This window comes from Magnolia sinica, chromosome 4 (assembly GCF_029962835.1).
Source record: "Magnolia sinica isolate HGM2019 chromosome 4, MsV1, whole genome shotgun sequence".
Taxonomy (NCBI): domain Eukaryota; kingdom Viridiplantae; phylum Streptophyta; class Magnoliopsida; order Magnoliales; family Magnoliaceae; genus Magnolia; species Magnolia sinica.
In genome coordinates this window covers 92,447,951-92,464,081 of record NC_080576.1, presented here as the reverse complement: position 1 = coordinate 92,464,081, position 16,131 = coordinate 92,447,951, and the positions used below count along the sequence as shown (strand labels likewise).

The following is a 16,131-nucleotide window of genomic DNA, read 5'->3' as shown; positions in this document are numbered from 1 at the left end:
CGTCCTTGTCCACGTCCACCACGACCACGAAGACTATGGCCGTCACAACTGCGATCTCCCTCGCGGCCTTAACCACGACCATCAAAACCAGAAATGCGCCCTGAACTCAAGGATGATACCCGAAGACCAAGAGAGGACTGATCGCCAACAAGATATGCCGAACGCTCGGGTGGCACAAATGTATGAGAAGAAAGAGTAGATACAGTGGCACGCTGACACATGGCATAGACTGTCGTCAATGGGGGAAGAAGATCTTGTATAACAACCTGATCTCGAACATGAAGATAATCGGAATTCAACCCAGCTGCATGATACGAGTATCATCCCGCTGCTTATGAGCATGTTCATGATCCTCTTTACATTTGGAAGGAAGAGGTTGATACATATCCAACTCATCCCACATACCCCGAAGCGTTAAATAGTAATCTTTTAAGGATCTGGAGTTTTGTTGGAACCGACCAATTTCTTGAATAAGCTGGAATACCTGTGAAAAATTCTGAGATTCCGAGAACATATCATGAAGCGTATCCCAAATGCCTTTAGCCGAGGATAAAAACATCACTGAGTGGTTAATCGAGGAATCCATACTATTCAACAACTATGCAATAACTTGATAATTCTCCTTTGTCCAAGACTTGTAGGTAACATCTGTAGAGCTTGGGGGATCATCCAAAATATACGACAACTTGTCACGGGCTCCTAAAAATACTTTTACAGATTGTGCCCATTGAAGATAGTTGTCACCATTCAACTTAGTGGAGGTAATCTACAAGGAGTTGGATTCAAGAGACCCTATGCTAAGAGATGAGGGCCCTTTGTCAGCCATAGGAGATTTCAAGAGAGATAAACCTATGCTAAGAGAGGCCCTACGCCAAGAAGGATTGATTCGAACAACTCTATCTCACTCAATCCTTCAAGATAATAAAAGATAAACCTCATACAAATATCAATCATCTAAAATACTATGAAACACAGTAAAAAAAGGCCTAACTGAGTGAAAAATGGCCCAGCCGCACGTCCGTTCGAGGTTAAAAACCTCTCAAACATTGATCTTAAGTAAAAAATCCTTCATGGGTAGCTTGGGAGGAAGATTTTGTTCCATCTTGAGCAAAGAAACCAAAGAAAAGCTTACTGATTTGAGGTAGATCCAAGAAAAACCGAAGATGGGCCCGATTTTCGAATTTCTCTATTTCGCCCAAAATACCATGAAAGGATGTCCAATAAATTCTGAAAAAATTATGACAAATCTTCTAAAATCAAGATCTATCAAACCCCTAAACTTTTAGCTCAAGCGGAGTCCATGTGTCCGTACAACACTGACGTTAGCCGTACGACAGCTGGTGTCAGTAAGGTGACGTGTCGCCTCTCTATCTGTTGGATGCGGAATGCTTGGATCTAGGCTTTGATACTAAGTAGAGAATGATTTGATGATAATAATAGAGGAGAATATGGAGAGAGAAGAAGAAGAAGGAGAGCTTGGGAGAGATGTTGTTTAGGCTTGCTTGCCCTAACACATTATATTTTATTATAATAAAGTACATAGTACACCGCAGGAGAAGTGGGAAGTGTGCACATGCGCTTACACTAAAAGGGGCCACTAACCACATACACAATACACTAGCATTCTCTATAGGTGTCACCCCATGTTAGGCCATGAGCGAAAAATCAGCTCCATCTGTGAGTAAAATGGATCACATGATTGGAAATAGTGTACAAGGCAATGCTCGCCCTCCAAGATTGTTTCTATTAGTGTGGCCCAAGTGAATCATGGATGGGTAAGATTTTTGGGCCACGTGCCTAAATTTTTGTGTGGAATGTAATGGTTGGAGTGGATTTCATATAATTATCATGGTGTGCCCTGTAAAAATAAAGGGTGGGTGTCTCTCTCCCAATTGTTTTCTTTGGTGTGGACCACAAGAATCATAGGTTAGCTTGATCTTTTGTCTCTAGGTGTAATATGCGACTAAATAGCTAAATGTCAAGGTGGATCTTGCATAAACATCACGGCAGGCCTTGTCAAAATCAAGAGTGGCATCCTATGCAATTTCATTTTTTTTTCCCTTAATAATCTCTTTGTATAGTCGTAGAGGGACGCTGGACTTGATTTTTGGTGGGCCCCGCCGTGATGCATATTTGAAATCCACTTTGAGTGTTAGATGGGTCATCTTAATTTAGGCCTAGAGGAAAAAAAGGCTGACTTGTGATTCAGGTGGACCACACGTCCACACCAAATGAAAAAATTGGAAGAGGCATCCACCCTTGATTTTTACAGGGCCCACTTTAATGATTTTATGAAATCCACTCCAACCATTAGATGGCTAGGCCTAAAAATCCGGCTCATCCATGATTCAAGTGGGTGATGCCATGGTAAACAATTTGGAGGGTGATCATTGCCCTATACAATGTTTCCAATCATGTGGTCCACCTGAATCACAAATGGGGGTGATTTTTGGGTGTTTGGCCTAAGATGAGGTGATGCATGGTAGTCTGGATGGATTTTACATAAACATCATGGTGATGCCCACCTTAGTAGTTGGCCCAGTTGCTCACACGCCCACCTAATTGGCTGTTAAAGAAATATAACAAAAGTCGGTGGAATAATAATTATATCGATTATGAGGTGACTTTTTGAAAACTTGTTTGAAAAAGGCTTCGATATGTAAATTCTATATTGATTAGGTAGTGTTTTTTTTTTTTTTTTGTAAAATTCCCTCCAGAGAATTGTTTAACAATGCATTTCATTCCATTCTTAGCTTCTTGGCATTCTCTCCTTAGAATTCTTTTGATAACTTACTAGTGTCTTTGATCACATTATTGGGTGGTAGTACCTTGCTAATGTCATCAATGTTGTTGAATCGCATATGCGGCTATATATATATTTGTTTTTGAAAAATAAAAAAAATCAAAAAATAGGGAAAAAATAATAAAAAAGAGTAAAAAATATAAGCAACTAAGGGGAACTTTCCTAAGTTAGTAGATAACTAATTTTACATATATTTAATATACATTTGAGAGAAATAAAATCAATTAAACATCAAGTCATCAACATTCAACAATATAGTTAACAAGCAAGAAGTGACAACAAAATCAACAAGCTATTTATTTATTATTGTAGAAAATCAACAAGCTATCTTCCTTGAAACCTGAAAGTGCTTGAATCTTGACCTTCCAACTTCAGAGAGAGAGAGAGAGAGAGAGAGAGAGAGAGAGAGAGAGAGAGAGAGAGAGAGAGATCACTTAGAATTAAGAAATGTAAGTGAAAGAGAGTTTTGGGTGAGAATATTGCAAATGGAGGAGTGCCATGGCCAATTTGCGATTGCATATTTTTGCGTATGCCACATATGCGATCGCATATATGCCATGATCGCGTATGCGATCTGCATATGGATATGCACATCTGCAGTCCCACATGCCAACATTGAATGTCATTGTCTCTAGTTCTTTTTATTTATCTTTAGGGGTATACATTTTTCTTGCATCATTAGTTGTTAATGCTCTCTAAACTTGATGTAACACCAATTTGCAATTGGAAGCAAAACCAATTATTTTGAAAATTTCTTCATTGTACAGTGTAATTATTTAGGGTATTTAGGATCATACTTCTCTTCTAGACTTTATAGGGCTTGCGGGATGGTAACACGTGCAATTCTTTCCAATGATCATGTGGTGCTAGTGTCCAAATCTTTATTTTGAGTCACACTTGCTAGTTCTTATTGCTAAACCATTCTTCTTTGTACTGTAGACAGAGTTTTTGGACCAGCCACACCTTCAAAGGTGGTGTATGATGTAGCTGCTCGTCCTGTAGTCAAGGCTGCAATGGAAGGTGTCAATGGTAAGTATCTGATGTTTGCATTTTCCAATTGAAATATTGGCTTTAAGTTTGCTTCTTTTTCCTTCTATATGAATATTGGCCAGTACATTGGTCTCAAATATTGGGTAATCAGGGTAAGCAAAAGATCGCTGCATAGGATAAAATAAAAGGAAATTATGGTGATTCCCACTACTTAATTTCTTTCTTGGTTTGATCAGTGCTTCAAAATCTGGAGCAATGTGATATGACTGTGAACAATTAATTTAGCTGAAGGAATTACCATGAAGAACAAGTTTGTGACACCGAATGAAAGCTGACACATGATGGAGATTACTTGAAGAATTGTGCAAGGAAGCCTACTACCCAAGGTGTTCCATAACATATACTGTTACAATACAAGCCGTAGCGGCCGTTACGGCCTTTTTTCTTTGTGTGAAAAAAATCTGCTTCGGGACTGTCATTGGGCTGTTACAGGTCATTTTGAAGTTGCCATCCGTATGGTGAGATCTCCAATGGTATCTTGGGCTTTGGAGCTTGCCCCTTTTTATGGGTTGTAAAGGGAAGCCCAAGGTTTTTCTTGATATTTGTAAATGGGGTTGTAGATTGATATCTCACCGTCCTCCCCATCCTTTGTTCTTCTTTCTTCTTTTTATAAAATTTTGCAGTACCATTGAAGAAAAAAAAGAGTATCCTAAGAGCAGCCCTCATAGGAGAGAAGATGAGGTGGGCAAATTGAGATGGGAACTTTGCTTAGGGTTGCACTAGAATGGATAGTGAGGGGAAAACCTAAAAGGACTTGGATCAAGGTGATGAGAAGGTATACAAAGGTTGTTTATCTAAGTGGGTATAGGGCCTTGGGAATGAGGCAAAACAAGATTTGTACATCCGGCCTGAATAGCTTGGACAAGGCTATGGTGATGATGATGATAATGATACATATTAACAAAAGAAAAGTAAAGGAAAGAGTGTACCAAAAAGTCTGAAATGACACCCAGTCTATTAACTGTAGCCTAAATAAACTCATACATGCATGGACTTCACACACCCAGCTCAGTATCCCAGTTGGCTGTGTATCACTCTCCTGACATGGTGTAGCCTGGGATTAAGTCTTAACATGGGCATTTAGTTAATGCCCTACCATGAAAAAAAATAGGATATGGCATTAACGGATCTAGGCATATATTGGTAGCATACACTAGACATCCATATGAAAAATGAAAAAGCAGTTAAAGAACATGATTAAGTTGACCAGAATCATTGATAAACCAAAGTGAGACCAATCAAGATCAGACAATGCATGCTTTGGTGGATCGTGCCCTATTTTTGAGGGAAAAAAAAAGCAAATTGATGCGAAAAAAATGAAAATAGTGTTTCTACCCCTCGTGAAAATTTCCTCAAAGATTGTTAGCAGCTCCAATTTGTTGATGTATCATGTATGCTTCAATCTGTGCCTTTTGATGCACAAATTTGGTAGGGAATTGCAAAAATGGGTGTTCTGCCATCATTTGTGAAAAAAAAAGGCAGAAGAGGTGTAACAAAAGCATTAGGTCATAGTTGTGCTTTTCAAAGCTATTTTTTCTTTGAGTTTCTAAGCGATGAGTCACAACCATAATGTTTGGGGAGATGCATCTTCCTATCCCTTGATTGGCTAGTTGTTTGAATGTGTAATATGATCACAATGTGGATTTTTATTTTTATTTTTTTGAATGGAAAGGTGTTCTGTTTTTCCCTTATGTTCTGAGCTTAGATGCTTCGTGAAGGTAGGATTTCTTGGATTAAGTGGGTTGGGTATTCACAACCCTTTTTTAGCTGTGATATAGTTGGATAAACTGATGATTTCTAGCGGTTGTCACATTGACTTGTAGGTAAATTTAGTTTAAGAGGAGCCAACGGTATTCCTGGTTGAATGCTTTTATTGTTAGATAGATATGTTTGCAATTGAAAGATTCCTAACCCCAACAATACCTGTCAATTCCAGGGACAGTTTTTGCCTATGGCGTTACTAGTAGTGGGAAGACCCACACTATGCATGTAAGCTCCTAATTCTTCAAGATAATTTCCTTTCCATTTCCTGGTAAGTATTGCAAAATGCCGAATCAAGATTGCACTACTGACAAAACGATCAAGTCCAATAATGGGATTTTCTTTCTACTATGAAGATAATTAATCACTTGGTCTGTGCAAGAAATGTTCCATAGTAATAAAAAGCAAATGCAATAGATAGGGGGGCTCTAATCTTTATCCTATGAATGCTTATTTAAGGTCAGAAATCCTATCTATGGTCATCGAAAGATGCATGTTTATTTATTTATTTATTTAAATTTTTTAATCTTTACTTTGGTATAAGGGGGAATGCTAGTTATTAGCTGTCTTTTGTGTTCATGTTTAGCATAGTTGTGTGTGATTATTTGCATAGCTTACAGTCATTGAACTGTTTTTGTTCATTTTATAGAATAAATACCTGTCGAGATAATAGTGAAAGAGTCAAAACTTCTCTCTCTCTCTCTCTCTCTCTCTCTCTCTCTCTCTCTTCCCAATTACTCAGTTTTCTATTGAAGTCTGCACTAAATTTGGTTGCTGGGGTCTTTAAGTAAGAAAATTTGCTCTTGATCAGTGCAAATCAATTGATCTACTTACTTATTGTAGGCTTGTAGTGTGTCAACTAAGGAGAATGTCTATCTAATAACATACGAGTGTTCCCTTCAACCACCAGACACTGGAGAAGGAATTCATAACTAATCGCTTTTCAAAATTTCTGACGCTGGTGTCTAAGATTTTGAACAGTTATTGGAAGATCGTTTTCTCAGAATTCTAATTCCATTTCCATTAAGAGAGTTCTTTGACTCCATCTGACACTTTTCCTTTTTATCCCTTTCTAACTTATTAACAACATCAGGATTTTGAGTGCACTTGTTCTTTTTGCTACTTTCCCTTTTCATGTGTTTTATTTCCTTGCCCTTTTCCTTCCCCCAAACTTGATTTTATTTTATTCTTTGCCATTTCCCCCCACAAAAATATGCAAGTTGGATTGAACTGAAGCCAGCTGTACTGTCTTGCTTCGGTTCAGATTTTCCTAGGTTTGTGCTTCATTTCTTGTTGGTTATCCTTTGACAGTTTACCTTTTTTTTTTTTTTTCCTAAATCAATTTGATTTTTTATTTGTTGAATCTTATTTTTTTATGTTGATACCCATTGAGCTTTTTCTTTAATTTTCTTTAATTATTTTTCCCCCCTTGTTCATACTTCTAGCCATTTGATCTGATTCTTCAATTCTTGAAGCATTCAAGGAGAACTTTTATGCATACTGTTTTCTTGTATCCTCTTTTAACTCTATAATCTTTTCAGGGAGACCAAAAATCCCCTGGAGTAATACCTCTGGCAATCAAGGATGTTTTCAGCATGATCCAGGATGTAAGTGCATTTATATCAGAAGTCTTTTCAAGTTTCAAATGATGTTCTTTTTAATTGTATTGCCATTGTAAGAAACCAATACCTGCCTATATAGCTGCCTTCGTTGTACAGTTAATAGTATTCCCTTCAATATTGAAGGTATGAATATCATGCCAACATTAGAAAAATATGGGTATCTACTGTCCATTGTGTGAACTAGGTTCAATGTCCAAACTGATAAACTGAAAACGGTAAAATTTCCTGTTACGTGTTACAAATGGGAAGTTTCCTTCATGTAATTGTGTTTACCTTTTGAATTCATCTTATATCTTTTACTTGCATCTGGAAACATCAGTTTTTCATTAGGTCTGATTGTAAAAGTGAATTTCGATTGTCTAAATCTTTCTTTCAAACATCTTAGTTTTCTTTGCTTCACACTGTCATGATAATTATTATGCTGATTTTTAGATGAACTAGTCACCGCAGAGAGCTTGAACCTCATATTGAAATGTTACTATCCCTATTCATCTTCTATGATTTCATTTTCTCAATTTGCTTAAAAGTATCCAATATGTGGGGGATTAGATGATAATGTGGATCTTTGCCCTTGGCCTTGGCAGACTCCAGGACGAGAGTTTTTACTCCGGGTGTCATACCTTGAAATCTATAATGAGGTCAGTACTATTCACTGAATTTGCCACTTTTTTATAAATTGGAAATCCATTGATTGCAATGCTTTATTTGTGGGTCTAATACTTGTAGGTTATCACTAATGATGCTATTCTATCAGTTATACCCCTTATTTTAGAACAAGGGTGCTTGTTACTAAGATTATAAATTTCTATATTGGCCTGTCATTCTGTTCTTGGTTCTCGTAATCACTGCATAGATTTAATGGTTCTTTTTTGCCCATTTTGGTACATCTATCCTCTTTCTTTCTGTACTTCATTTAATCTAGATTCCAATTGTGCTTCCTATTGCAGGTGATAAATGACTTGCTTGACCCAACTGGACAAAATTTGCGTGTGAGAGAAGATGTACAGGTTTGTATCAAAATGCCTCAAGGCATCTGTTTCATGAAATTAATGTCGGCCCATGTCAGCTAACATCACATGCAGTTATTACTTACTAATCTTGTTCTTTTTCTATTTAGTGTTCTACATGACTGCTTTAGTTAGCGTAATATGCTTGCCTTGGAGGTCATTGTGTTCTACTTAACACTAATATCTGCTTTACTGCAAAAAGCCATTCCTTTCCTGTCTTTGGGGACTGGGGAGCAGTGTTTTAAATAGCTACGCTATATAGCGTGTAGCTTACGCTACATAGTGTAGCTTAGCCTTAACGCTATGTAACTTATGAAAATAGCTTAAATCATGTGTAGACTACGCTACATGATAATTTCCATATGCTACACGCTACATAGACTACACTACACGCTACGTAGCTTAAATTACAAGTTATTTTCACTACAACATTAAAATCAATTAATGTGTTCAATGATTGTTACATTTTTTTATTTTCAACAAGAATTAGTCAATCTTTTCAATGCTTTTAGTAAAAATGATATTAGTAATACTGTAATAGTATTAAATCAGTTTTGTTGCTCTTTCTTTACCCTCATACTTAATGATTACTCTTTCCTATTACTTTAGGTTGTGTTTGGTTGCACCAAATATCAAGAAATTTTGTTGAACTTCATTATTAATCAGCCTAATTTGGTGAATATCATGAAATCGGTGCAACCAAACACAACATTGGTTAAAAATCTAGAAGTAGCGTCTAGCTTATGCTACATGCTATTTAGCTTATGCCTCACACTTCAGATGGGTGAACGCTACGCTACATGCTATTCGCTATTTAAAACACCGTTGGGGAGTGTTAAATATCCAAACTAGCATTTCTATCAAGATTTACTTTTTTAATTTATTTTAGTTTTACTTGTTTAACTTGTCCAACCGATTGGAATTGACACTCTGTGCGTGTGCGCGTGTGCGTGTGCGTGTGTGTGTGTCAATGGCTATCGACGCATCAAGAGGGCCACAATAATAATTTTTTTGCTATTTATCAATGGCTATACACTTTTCTACCATGCGGCTCACTTGATTATTGGATAGGATTGATTTTTGGAATAGGTGATCCCAATAGTGGATAGGAATGGATTACCGGTGATTCATAATTCCTTCACTGCTAACTTTTATATATATATATGTATGTATGTATGTATGTATGTATGTATTGGTAATGCCTTTTGTACCTATATTGCTAATATTTTTCTAAGGCTTATTGCCAGCACTCTTTGAGTTTCTTTCTTACGAGTTATAAATTATGGGTGCAACTCAGGCTGTTGCTGTTTGGATTGGGTTGAGGATTTTCAGCCCAAGCCCAATCCAATGTCAACCCAACCCGACCTGACCTAAAGTGTGGGGCCAGTCTGGTTCGGGTTGTCCAAACTCTGTACTTATATTATAATGGTGTAATTATCTTGCTAGATTTTGCCTTTTATTGTGAGACTACTTTTCAGTAGAACAATTTGCCTACTCTGTTGGGTACTTGGGTGTAGAGAAGTTGTAAATCATAGGTGGCTGGCCGACATGTCTTTCTACATGTTTCTTTATCTGAACTCTGTCTTTCATCATTATAGATTCAGCACATTTCTGTCCACTGTGTAATCAACATTTTCTGATCTTCATTTGCTTCTGTGATATAAATTCATCATGCTGTTTTGTTTCATTTTGATTGTAACATGGTCTTCGTTTTCCAAAAATCTTACAGGGAACTTATGTTGAGGGCATAAAGGAGGAAGTTGTTTTATCTCCTGGCCATGCGCTTTCTTTCATTGCTGCTGGAGAAGGTTTGCTGCTACATTCTTAAAATTTTTTTTGGTCCTAATATTCATTCAAAGTTCTATGTTATGTCAAGATTATTACCATGATTTATTAGGAGACATATCTACTATGCAAAAGTTCACTATTTATTTATCTACCCGCGTTTACCTGGTTATAAAAAGGCTTGGTTTATTGTTTTGGTAGATGCTATCATTCAGAAGAAAATAATTTAGTTCTATCAATTGTATTATGAAGTTTTATAACCTCAGGATGACTTGAATTGTTGCTTTCAATGGCCAAGAGGAATCTTTGGTTGGAGTTTAGTTTCATGTAGTTCAAAAGGAAACTGACATCCACAGGTCTGTTGAAGCTTGGTACTGATTTGAGGCCTCAACTTGAATTTCATGCACTAGACTAGTTCTCCTGAATTTGACGATGTCATGTAGACGAATTAACAAGTTTCCATATAACTGTTGCGCTTGAAGTTTTAGGCAATTCTCCTCCATCTTTATCTTTCATGCTACTCTAGAACAAAACACGTTAAGGTTGACTGTACTTTGCTAGAGGAAAAATTTTTTTGAATGGATTAATCATTCTAGTTAAGTTCCTTTTGAAGAATGCTTATTGGAAAAGTATTACATTTAGAAAAGCACCTTTTTTGGAGCTTTTGCTGATTGTTTTATTAGAAAGAAAAATAGATTGGAGGGACCCTTTCTGCGCTCTGTGTAGATGGACTACTTTGCATCTCTCAAGCCTGTCGGATGGGATTATTGTTCCAGATCTTCACACCATCTGGTACAGGTTGGGATTTAGGTGGAATTTGCATACAGCTAAGAGTGATGCCTCTCTAGGATTTGGTTTTGAGGTGAGGCTCATTGGAGGACATGGGGATAGCCATAATCTTCTGCAGCGTCAAAGCTACAAAGTTGTTGGACGTGTGAAGATCGTCAGTTATACAAACTTATATTGGGATTAATATTCTTCAACAAGACGATGAAACCACTGAAGAATATTTTGCAAATCTTAACTGAAAATGGTTAGAGTTGGATAGCTCTCTAACACATCTCGTTGATATGGATGATATGAAAAAACAAACACAACAACTTCAACTCTTCAAATTCCTTTCTAGCCTTCACTCTTACTTTGAACCGCAGCATGTACAGATTCTTGGGATGGAATCGTAACCCCTCACTAGGAACTATCTACAGCTATATCAGAGGAGAGGCTCATCAGCAAGCTTCAAGCAGTACTAAATTTGTTCTTTCTGCGATCTGCTTTAACAACAGAATGCAAACCTGCTTGGAATCGAGGGAATGGGCATGGAAATGCTGACAAAGATAAACTCTGTTGTCATTGTGGATCCCTTTTTTGAGCATGGCTGCTTCTACCATATTCTAATGCATGCAGCCAACCCCACGAATGTCAACCACTGATGGAACCTTGCAGTATGAGTCAAAATCACAAAACACATGGACCATAAAGTCCAGACACAACCTCTAGTCTAAGGATTAGTGAAAGCTTGTACATGATCCAGTTAATCTGGTATGGGAATGATGGGTTATGAACTAGGGACGTGATGTGATCCTCCAATGCAAGTGTCAAGCCAGACACCTAAGCATAATAACCTTCATTTTGTGCACACTCACAGTCATATGTGGGGTTAGGGCTAAGGCATTGGGAGCTTGATGGCAGAGACCTTGCAAGTTGCAACCCAACTCGTTTCTGGTTCCCACACAAAAGATGGCTGCCAAAACATTCACTGGTTGTCCAATCTGCTACTGTGATTAATGACATTTAAAGTATTGAGCACCATGGTACACAACTCTCCCTTGGCTAGTGGTTGTTATGATGAAACTCATCCTCCCTAGGACGAGGATTTCCTCCCTTTAACTGATATATTCATAGATAGTTTTAAGTTTCCTGCACATTAATGATGTTGAAGGAGGTGTCTACCAGACACAGGTGGTCATTAATATTTGTGATCATAGTCATTATCAAGGTATTCAAAATCGGTTATGTATCGGCCGATAAGTAACAGTAATGGTCGATTCTGTTACGCGATACAGGTTTGAAACAGAGACCTCCTGGATTTTGAAATTGAAATGGCCGTTACCCCCGGAATAGTCAGACCGTAGCGATAAAAAAAAATGATTTATTTATTTTTTGTCTTTTTAAATTATGACTTTTTTTTTTTTCACTTTTTTGGCACTTTTCTCTTCCAAATTCTTTCCTAAATATTCTACTACAAATTCCGACCACTCTTAGCTTGAATTTGAAGATCAAGACAAGTTATTTCAAGGATTTTGTTCAATTGAAGCTCCGTGAGCTATTTTCCAGAAAATCTTCAAAAATAGGTATTTATACCTTTTAAAAAAAATAAAATAAAATATCAGTTGTTATGATTGAATATGATGCATTATTCAAATTAGAACATAGGAATGCACATTTTACAGATTATACAACTAATTTTCAAATTTTTTTATAAAAATTTTCGAACTATTTTCGGCTGATTTTTAAAAGTTAAGAAAAATATATTTTTTCAATCCTTTTATGTTTTAATGGTTGAATATGATGTTTAATTATGGTAGAACATATTAATATGCATTTGACAGATTATGCAACTGCTTATATATATATTTTTAATTTTCGGACTATTTTTTATTGATTTTTAAAAATTAGGAAAAATCATTTGTTTTTGCAATCTTTTTCTGTTTTAATGGTTGAATATGATGTGTTAATTATAATAGAATTTATCAATGCGCATTTAACATATTATGCTGCTGATTTTTTATTTTTTATTTTAATTTTCAGACTATTTTTGGCCGATTTTTAAAAATTAGGAAAAATAAATTTTTTTTTTAATCTTTTTCTGTTTTAATGGTTGAATATGATGTGCTAATCATATTAGAACATATCAATGTGCTTTTAACATATTATGCAATTGCTTTTCTATTTTTAAAAAAGTTTTTAAACTATTTTTGGCCAATTTTTGAAAATTAGAAAAAATCATTTTCTTTTTTTGTTTTAATGGTTGAATATGATGTGTTAATCATAGTAAAATATATCAATATGTATTTAACATATTATGCAACTGATTACACACACACACACACATGTATATAATTTTTGGATTATTTTTTGTCGATTTGAAAAAATTAGGAAAAATAATTTTTTTTTCAATCTTTTTTTGAAAAAAGAAATGATTTTTCCAAAATTTTAAAAATCAGCTGAAAAATGTCTGAAAATAAAAAAAACTACAAAATATAAAATCAGTTGTATAATATGTTAAATGCATATTGATATGTTCTATTATGATTAACACAACATATTCTTCCATTAAAATAGAAAAGGATTGAAAAAATGATTTTTCCTAATTTTTAAAAATTGGACAAAAATAGTTTGAAAGTAAAAAAAAAAAGAAAATCAGTTGCATAATATGTTGAATGCACATTGATATGTTCTACTATGATTAATACATCATATTCAACCATTCAAACAAAAAAAAATTGAATTTTTTTTATTTTTCGTAATTTTTAAAAATTAGCCGAAAAAGTCCGAAAATAAAAAATAAAAAATTAGAAAATTAGTTGCATAATATGTTAAATGCACATTGATAAGTTATATCATAATTAACACATCATATTCAACCATTAAAACAGGAAAAATTGTGAAAGGCAATGTTTTTTCCTAAAATTTAAAAATCAGCCAAAAATAGTCTGAAAATTTTAAAAAATAAAAAATATAAAATCAGTTGCATAATTTGTTAAATGCATATCGATATATTCTACTATTATTAGCACATCATATTCAGTCATTAAAACAGAAAAGGATTGAAAATCTTTTTGTTAATTTTAAAAAATCAACCGAAAATAAAAGCATTCAAAAAAAGAAAAATGAAAATCAGTTGCATAATCTGTAAAATGCATATTCATATGTTTGATTTTGCATAGCTAGTGGTCTTGGAATAGAGCTCCGATGCTTCTAGGGGCCCCCAGGGTATTCAAAATCGGTTACGTTTCGGTCGTAATGACTGATATGTAACGGTAACGGTATCAACCGTTACGCGATACGGCCCCAAAACGGGCACCTCTGCCGTTACGGTATCGTAACAAACATTACGGGACATAACCCTAAAGAAAAATGGAAAAAAAAAAAAGAAAAAAAACATACCTGGTTTTTTTTTTCCTTTCCTTTTCTTCTTCTTCTTCTTCTTCTTCTTCTTCTTATTATTATTATTATTATTATTGGGCTTCGGCGCTGTTGTGGTGGCAACAGTTGCTGCCCTTCTCCTTCTCTCTCTCTCTCTCTCTCTCTCTCTCTCTCTCTCTCTCTCTTTTCGGTCCCCTCTCTCTTCTTTCCCTCTTTTCTTTTCATTTCCCTCTCTTCTTTTCTTTTTCTAGAAAAAATGAATGGACTGGCGTGGCTGTTTCACAGCTACGCTGTTATTTTATTTTATTTTTTAATTTTTTTAATACTCTGCAGTGCACACACTATTTTATTACGTGTGCGACCTTGATTTATGTATAGTAAATCCATGCCATCCATAATTTTTCAGGTTTATTTCAAGGCATGATCCTTGAAATGAAGGGATCAAAATCTCAATTGGACCGCACAATTGGGATTGAATGCCCACCGTTAAAATCTTCTTAGTGCTCATTATAATGTTTATTTTCCATCCAACCTATTGATGAGGTCACATGGACCTTCACCTTGATGAAGGGAGAACACAAATAACAGCTTGATCCCAAAATAAAATGTGTTAAGAAAATTTTAATAGTGGGAATTAAATCCTTATTTTGGGATCTACCTAAGATTTGGATCAACCTCATTTTTTGGTCCATGCCCTGAATTAAGTGGGCAAAAAGGATGGACCAAATGGATATACAACAAATGCATTGAGGTGGGCCCCACTTTTAAAGGCATGCTCACTAGTGGTCCATCGAAGATTTAGATCTACCTGAATTTTTGGACCATGCCTTAAAATGAGTTGGCAAAACGGATTGATGGCATGGATATACAAATACATCGAGGTGGCCTGCCTGGCTCACTAGTGGTCCACCTGAGATCTGGATTTACCTCATTTTTTTCCAATACCCTTAAATGAGTTGACAAAACGGATGGATGACATGTATATATAATACTTAATCAAGTGAACCCCACGTACTTGGCCCCAAAAATTTATTCATGAGGAATATATCAACTCAAAATTAACCAATTAAATTTTGGGACCATTGTTGCGAAGTCACAATCCCAAAATTAAATTGTTTGAACAATTTTCACTATTAGTTTGCAGACACTTGTTTTTTGAAATAGGACCATTTGATATTTTTCATTTTTTACTATCCAATAAATGTCCATCAATCCATTAGTGGGATAAGTGCCAATAGATTGCATTAATTTGAGGCTAGTTTAGGACATCAAACGCTCCCCTAATTAGCCCCGAATTGACAACACTATTTACCCCAATTTAATTTTAATTTTTTAAAAAGATCTATTGAGGAAAATGATATCAAATTGTTAGGTATATGAATTACATATTAGGATACAAAAGTCCCTAAACTCTATATATTGAAATGAAATGTATGCAAGTCACGAAGTATGCAATGTACTAGCACTATAAATAAAAGGAAAACTTGAAAATATAAGATGTTTTGGTATTACATTCATTATAGTAAATTTATATAGATATTATATAGTTAGAAAACTAAATATAAAAGGTTTGCAGTTAATTCCAGGTTGTCAGGTTCATAAATCCATCAGACAACCCGATATAGCATTCTTACCAAAGAGTGGACTGTTACACCACCACAAACATGTTCTAAATTATAAATGAATGCATATTTGGAATATTTAGAATATTTGGGATTTAATGGATATTTTTCCATAATTTTTTAACCTTTTTTTTATTTTTTTTTGCACCGTCATACACCCTGTATCGGCCGTTACTGCCCCGTATTGGCCGATACGGGGCGTATCCGTATCGGTAACGGTGGGCACCGTTACGCCCACCGATACCGTAACGGAACACCTTGGGTGGTTGTAGATGATGGATCTGACATCGTTGGTGGTGCCGACGCTGAGATCCAACACTTCTGATGACTTTAGA

General features: G+C 35.5%; 1 protein-coding gene across 2 annotated transcripts in view; it reads left to right on the top strand.

Annotated features, from left to right (window-relative positions):
* The window catches only part of LOC131243384 (kinesin-like protein KIN-7D, mitochondrial), a 105,470-nt gene that overhangs the window by 26,038 nt on the left and 63,301 nt on the right, over positions 1 to 16,131 (top strand). For both annotated transcript variants that reach the window (XM_058242715.1, XM_058242714.1), the window contains 6 exons: positions 3,743 to 3,832; positions 5,790 to 5,842; positions 7,156 to 7,221; positions 7,821 to 7,874; positions 8,184 to 8,243; positions 9,973 to 10,051. In XM_058242715.1, coding sequence (XP_058098698.1) covers positions 3,743 to 3,832; positions 5,790 to 5,842; positions 7,156 to 7,221; positions 7,821 to 7,874; positions 8,184 to 8,243; positions 9,973 to 10,051 — 402 coding nt within the window. The remainder of the gene's footprint in view (positions 1 to 3,742; positions 3,833 to 5,789; positions 5,843 to 7,155; positions 7,222 to 7,820; positions 7,875 to 8,183; positions 8,244 to 9,972; positions 10,052 to 16,131) is intronic.